Source organism: Triticum dicoccoides, chromosome 1A, assembly GCF_002162155.2.
Source record: "Triticum dicoccoides isolate Atlit2015 ecotype Zavitan chromosome 1A, WEW_v2.0, whole genome shotgun sequence".
In the NCBI taxonomy this organism is placed as follows: Eukaryota; Viridiplantae; Streptophyta; class Magnoliopsida; order Poales; family Poaceae; genus Triticum; species Triticum dicoccoides.
Genome location: NC_041380.1, coordinates 104,211,910 through 104,219,052, shown reverse-complemented (window position 1 = coordinate 104,219,052; position 7,143 = coordinate 104,211,910). Strand labels below are relative to the sequence as shown.

Genomic DNA, 7,143 nt, shown 5'->3' with positions numbered 1-7,143 from the left:
TTATGTACTATCATTTGAATGTTGTTTGACGTTGCCAACATGAGTTTATCTATAAAGTCGAACATATGCCTATTCTTTAAAATAAATTATATAAAAACGATACTCATATTTTATTTTTCCTACTTTGCGAGGAAGAATGAACATCCGTTCTAGAAAAGAAATACTCGCATGGACTCAAACAATGATGTTGTTCTCATAGTGTAGAAAATAAGGGTTTCTAATTAAGGATATTTACACCAAGAAGATCATTCAGCTGCCTAAACTATATTAATATTGCTCTGCATCATACATTTCCAGTATGAACTCTGTACAATACTACAATCCTGTGTGCATCCCCTCCCCTCGCGTCGCCTCCCTTGGGCGACGCCAGGGGCCCCCCAACCCTAGCGCCGTAGGCCACCCCTCGCGCCTCCTCTTGCTGCCGCTGCCACTGGCGTGGGCCGCGGTGGCGGCGGGCCCGGCGACGAAGGCACCTGGGCGGGCGGAGGCTGCAGGATTCCATCTGAGGCGGCACGGGCGGCACCTCTCATGGAAGTCCGAGGGCGGCGACCCTATGCCACGCGGTAGTCATCGCAGTTCCATGGTCGGCGGAGCGGCGGCCCTGAGATGGACGGCGGCGGTGGCAGCGCCCCATCTGGCGGGGTTGGCTGATCTGTGCGGAGATGATGACGGCAGTGGCTGCGGATCCAACGTCCCGATCGGATCCGCCGCGGGGTGGCCTTGCGCCGACCGGCGGCGCGTGGAGGGATCGATAAGGAGATGACGAATCTCCGCCGGAGTACCAACGGCGGTGTACGTCTTCGTGGCGAGGCTTCGCTCTGTTCCAGCCAGCCGAGAGAGATTGGGACTACGTGGTTTCCGGTGAAAATTGCGCCTAACTGCGGTCTTAGCGGACGATGGCGGTGTCTCGGATGTCGTTCCCTTCTCGAGGCGTCGTCGTTGCAGGTCACGTCAACCTGATCCGGATGTTCCTAGGGAAACCCTAGATCTGGGTCTACCGGATCGGACGATGACGACGCTTTCGGTGTCGTTCTCCCTCCTGAGGGCATTGTTTTGGAGCAAGTGCTGGCTGGAGGGGACAAGAGGAAGGACGATGTTTCATCTTGCCCATTTATAGTGGCGGATCTCGGCCGCTTGGCGCAGTGGAGACTCGGCGCCCGATGAGCGGAGATGGACTCGCGTAGGATGGTGGCGTTGTCAGGCGTCGTGGTGGCGTCGACGACAGGTAGGCCGAGCAAGGTAGATGCAACAGTACATCACTGATGATGGATTGGTGGCAGGTAGCTGCGGCAGCCTCATACCCGGCAGGCGTCCTAGTTGAGGAGTGCGCCGGACTGGTGAGTGCCCCATACCCGGCAGGCGTCCTGGTTGGGATCTCAGGTCTTAGATGTTAGGTTTGGCTGCAAGGTCTGTTTGGTACTAGGTCCAGACTATCAGCATCCCTTCATCATTTGGATATGAGTAGCGACACTTTTGTTGCCTAGACGGTGGCTTCAGTCTTACTATTGTATGACTTTGTAAAAATCTTGTGTGAATAATTAATAAAGTGGCTGCATGCATCGTCTAGATGCAGAGGCCGGGGTCCTTCATTTCTAAAAAAATAAAAAATAAATCCTGCATCAATCATAATCTGGCCATTCAATCCAAGGTGATGGAGTAGTGCCGTACGACTGTCTGTACAAAAACTCATTGTACATATAGCAATGCTCAAACTATATACTACCTTCGCCTTAAAAAGTTTATCTTAAATTTATCAAGATGGATATATCTGACACTAAAACGTATCTAAATACATCTATATCTCTAAGAAAAGTTTTTTGGGGCGGAGGAGTAGTAGCAAACACAAATCAGGAGCGAGATACTCCTACAAGAGACTAAATTCCTGCTACCTCCTACGACACATGCAAGAGTTACATTTTTCAATAAAGGGCATTTCATTGAATTGAGTTATCAAGGTGATATAGTCGCATCAAAAAAACGTCCAGCCTCTGCATAATCAGATGCACACAGCCAACAAATCCAAGGTCTGATAAAACAACAAAATAAAACAGAGCTAAAAAGAATCATAAATCCAGCCTATTATTAACAAAAAAAAACATGTAATAGTACCATTGCTTACTTTTGATTAAGACCACCTTCACAGCACCCATAATTGAGGGACAGAGCGCCTATGTGTTCCAAATCTTTTTCTATTTTAATCACCTCCAGGCTGTAGATCATACGCCGCAACAGCATCATGTTTTCAACTTAAGTGGTGATTGGTGATGTGACCATATTTTTCTTTCAATATGCATGACCCTGCATCAGATCCGAGTCAGGCACCCTGTTTTTCTACTCTATCCACGTACTTGAGCTAGCCGAACGTCACCATTAGCTAGCGCACTAATCAATAATCATCTGTACTACAGACATATTAGTGCCGAGTGCAGACAAACGTCTCCAAATCATTGCAGTAATGTAATAGAATCATAAATTCCAACTGACAGAAGCATCCATAAATTAGTGATGAGAAGAAACAAAAGATGTACTATGTCACAAGTAATATAATCATACTTTTTTGAGTTTATAAATCATCCTTAAACAACACCAAGAAGAACAAACAAGTCCGTCTAGTGTTCTCAATCCGTTGGTTAGGGGGCTGGACGGATTAGAGAAACTAAACCGAGGGTGGGGTAGAACCGTCATTACACCTATCCATGTCGGCTTACAATAACGAGCCGTCGTAATCGTGTGGGTTCGGCTCGGGCCATATAAAACACAGGCCCCTCTCCAGGTTCGCCACACCAAGCTATATCCTCTTCTCTACTACTACAGTTGTTCTTCTGTGACAAGTTCGTTTTCTCCTTCGAAATCGCATCCATGGAACTGGCCGCTTCAGCTTCGGTGTCCGTCTGCTCGGCGTACCACCACCTCTCAACGCCGGCTGAGGCCAACGACGACAGCACGCGGTCCCAACCGCAGCTGCAGCGCCGGAGGAAACAGGCCGCTGGCAGTGGCATCGGTGGGCTCCGGTCCCGGTGCCATGCTGTTCTGAAGCAGCAGAGGACGAGGCTGTACATCCTCCGGCGGTGTGTCTCGATGTTGCTGTGCTGGAACGAGCACGACATGTCCGACTGAGCTCACACGAAGGCCCGGTGGTTTTTGTGTGGGCTGGGTCAGGGCCGCGCCTGTAGACCGGCTCGGTCTGTAGGAAGGAATGGTAGAGTGTTTGGTGTATCATATTCCATACTTGTTTATTAACAATTGTCATGACATGAGGTTTTTTTTTAATCTGATGATGTGTAAGTGAATGGGAAATGTGATGACATGTGATAGAATTGGTTGCTTATACCAGTACAACTTCTGGTCTTGGATGGAATTGGTTATCTTTACCGTCAACCGTTAGGCCTTCTTCTTTTGTTCGCATAAATTTTGCAGGGATTCAGAAGGATATGAATTTTGTAGGAAAATTCCTTTGAACCCTTTGATTCATGGGAATGGATTCCTAGGATAGGAAGCAATCATTCGCATATCAAAGGAAAAATATATTAGCCTAGACCCAATAAAGAAATTGGTATCACATGACTCAATAATATTTTTCTTTTTTTATAGGAAGTGAGATGCATGTTATCGCATTATTTTTCTACTCCCATGGTATTCCTATCATATGAATCAAATGAGGCATTTTTTCTGTTTCATCTCCCCCATTACTGCCCCCCTTCCCCGCACGTGAATTGCACGCTAAAAACTAAAGAAAACCCTCAGTAAAAATTCTGGAAAAAAATGCATGCTCTTGTGAGCCTTAGTCATCCTCTCTCTTTCCTGCGCTACTGCTCGAAGTGCCACCGCCGCCACCCCGTAGCAGGAGACGGTTCTGAAGGTGGAGAATCGGAATTAGACTCTGCATTCCTGACCGTCTTCCCTAACTCCTCTCCTAAATAAGGCGTCGAGGACTTGAACTTAAAACTCGGGTTTATAGCAATTTGGCTCGAGAGAGAGAGGAAGGAGGGGATGGACCCTGTGGAGGCAAAGGAGCGATAGACGGAGCCGCCGGACGAGGAAGTGTCCGTCGAGGCCAATCCAGCATCATCCGATTATGTGTGCTCTGGCTTTGTCCTCTTTGAATTTTCTTTCTTGGTGGCAACAGCCAAACGAGAGTACTGTATAGGCGGTGGTCGCGACCGTAAGCACTCTTTCCTCTCACTTGCGTCTCACATTGGGTCCTTCCCGTATATCTTTTCTCATATATCTGTCATTGAAGTAGAGTGTATCATGATGGGTAAGGACGCACGCGGCTCCAAATTTATTAGAGGCACTGCGAATAGGTAAGGGTGAGTGCAACAACGGTCGTTCATGGCTAACATGCTGCATACATGGGTGACGAGGTTGGGCTTGGCATAGGCATCGACAATCATAGTGTTGATGCAAATGTTACATGACAAGGAGCAGTTCGATGTGTATGCAGGCATGATGAGCAATGGCACCAGTTGGAGGAGAAGATGGAGGAGGAGGTTGTGTGGATGCATCGGGCATGTATGATGCATGGTTGTGTGCATATTCGGATGTGCTAGCTCAAGGTGGTTTTCTATTGTCCTTTTGGGCAGGTTGAAGATAGGATAAGAAATTATGTAGTCGGGGTAGTTAGATTGATAGTTAAGCATGTTGGTGCTAAGCTTTACCTCTTTTTATGGTCAAGAGCAGACAATGCTTAGTTGCATGCTAGATTGCAAATCGAACTCAATAAGAACCAATTTGAATTGCATTTTTTTTTGTTTAGCTTTGGCCAAATCCTGGTCTGGTACGTCTTTGATTAATAGATATTAGAGTTGCCTTCATGTTTCAACTTGTTTCATTGTCCCTTGCCTTAAATTTTTCATTCTCACTTGTAAACTAATTCATATATCTAATGATAATACAGATAAGAGAAGGGATACATGTCAAGTTATACTTCTTCATCTTGTAGCACATTAAAAAAGAAGGGAAACTTGGGAGTTCTCCTGTGTGACTTTTCAGTTATAATTATAGTGTGTTGCTCCTTCACATGTTATTCAACTTTTTGTCATCCTTGTGTTTCAACTCTTGCTTACTAGTTTACGTGTTTTTTGTGAAGGAAGCACTAGCTTCATTTGAGCATATGTATTTATTTGCTTGATGGAAATCATTTTTTATTTTTATGTTATGTTTTGTCCTCAGTTTGTGCATCTTTTCTAGTTTTACTTTCAATAAGTTTGGACACTACGAACCAACCTATGGCTAGATGGTTAAGAGAACAATGATATCCCCATCCCACCAGGGTTCAAGTCATAAACTTGACATTGGTGCTCGTATTATTCCTGGATTTATTCCAGGCTTCCGGCGATATTTGTTCAGTGGGAGAAGACGTTCCACCGACAGCGAGGCGCGTATGGTGACTTCATAGAAGATCAAGATGTTATGCTGGCTCAGCCTCTTGAAGGTGCTCATAGGGATAGGATGTGCGTATGCGTGTTTATAGGGATAGGGGCGAATATATGCTCGTGTATGTGAGCAACTTCGATTAGCCCATGCTTACAAACCATGGAGCCATTTGGTGTGGTGGTTGCTCATCGTAAATTGGTGCTGAGTCCGAGACTGGATTATGCAATAGCGCGGCATCTCCTATTTGGCGCTTTAGGCACCCGTTATAGACCATTTCGCCTGAAGCACACGTCCCTTCTGCGAGCTGGGCTGGCCCGTTTCACTTTTTTTTAACGAAAAAAATGAGCGCACCATGGAGAATCGAACCCAAGATCTCACATTCTCTAACCCAGGATCTCACATACTCTACAAACAGCACTGACCACCCAACCACAAAAAGCCTGAGCGGATAACTTCTCCCTTTCCTTCCTCTTATACTTTCTTTTCTTTTCCTTTTTATTTTCTTTTTTCCTTTTTTCCTTTTCTTTTTCGATTTTTCCTTTTATCAAATTTTGTGAACTTTTTTTCTGAAATCAATGAAATTTGTAGTTTTTTCAGAATTGATGAACTTCTTTTCAAAGTTGATGAACTTTTTTCATAATTGTTGAATTTTTAAAAAATTCAATGAACCTTGTTTTAAATTGATGAAATTTTTTCAAATTTGTGAACTTTTTCCAAAATTGATGAACTTTTTTCATAATCGATGAACTTTTTCAAATTTGATGAGCTTTAAAAAAATAGATGAACTTTTTTCAAATTTGTGAACTTTTTTACATGATCGTGAACTTTGTTTTGACATTTGTGAACTATCAAACTTTTGCTTCAAATTGAAAGAAAATCACGTTTTGTGCAATAAATAGCGCGTATACTATTGTTCTTATATGAGCGATGTACATAGTGACTAGCTTGTAGTAGCTCGAGTGGTAGCCTGACGAGTACAGGCGTGCGACGGCATGGATGGGCTCGATTCCGCGTGCAAACACTTTTTGGGGAGTTGTTTTGCTCTGCTATGCGCGTTCATGGGCCAGCCCAGAAGACGCTGCCGCGAGCGGCCATTACGTTCTGCGGCGCTGAAGGCGTAGCGGCGCGTTCATGGGCCAACCCAGACCTAAATGGCGCTCACTCGCTCCTTCTGCCTGCAACTGTCCTTTTTTAACCGCTCGCTCCTCTTAGTGAACGACCAGAAGAAAAAAATGGATTTTCCTTCGGAAATAAAATCAGATACTAGTTCTTTTACGATTTTGAAAAAGTTCGTGAACTAAAAAAATATTGAGGACATAATTTTTCTATCATCAATTTTAAAAAATGCGTAGCGGCGCGTTCATGGGCCAACCCAGACCTAAATGGCGCTCACTCGCTCCTTCTGCCTGCAACTGTCCTTTTTTAACCGCTCGCTCCTCTTAGTGAACGACCAGAAGAAAAAAAATGGATTTTCCTTCGGAAATAAAATCAGATACTAGTTCTTTTACGATTTTGAAAAAGTTCGTGAACTAAAAAAATATTGAGGACATAATTTTTCTATCATCAATTTTAAAAAATGCGTAAACTTTAAAACATATTTTAAAATATATATTCAAGAATTTTTAAAAAAGTTGACGAATTTTAAAAAGTAGTCATAAAATTCGAAAGATTTTGTGTTTTCCAAAGCATTATTCATAAAATTCTGAAATATTTTATGAATAATAAGGTTAATTTTTTAAATTGTTTTAGACATACTTTAGAATAATT

At 43.9% G+C, this 7,143-nt stretch overlaps 1 protein-coding gene across 1 annotated transcript; it reads left to right on the top strand.

Annotated features, from left to right (window-relative positions):
* The first annotated feature begins 2,786 nt into the window (after positions 1-2,786).
* LOC119268475 lies at positions 2,787-3,270 on the top strand. Its single transcript, XM_037550164.1, has one exon. The coding sequence runs from the start codon at positions 2,860-2,862 to the stop codon at positions 3,115-3,117; it is 258 nt and encodes an 85-aa protein (XP_037406061.1). The 5' UTR covers positions 2,787-2,859; the 3' UTR covers positions 3,118-3,270.
* Positions 3,271-7,143: the final 3,873 nt, after the last annotated feature.

Bases quoted from the DNA above. Each gene is read 5' to 3' on its own strand.
- LOC119268475 (XM_037550164.1), top strand. From the start codon at position 2,860: ATGGAACTGGCCGCTTCAGCTTCGGTGTCCGTCTGCTCGGCGTACCAC.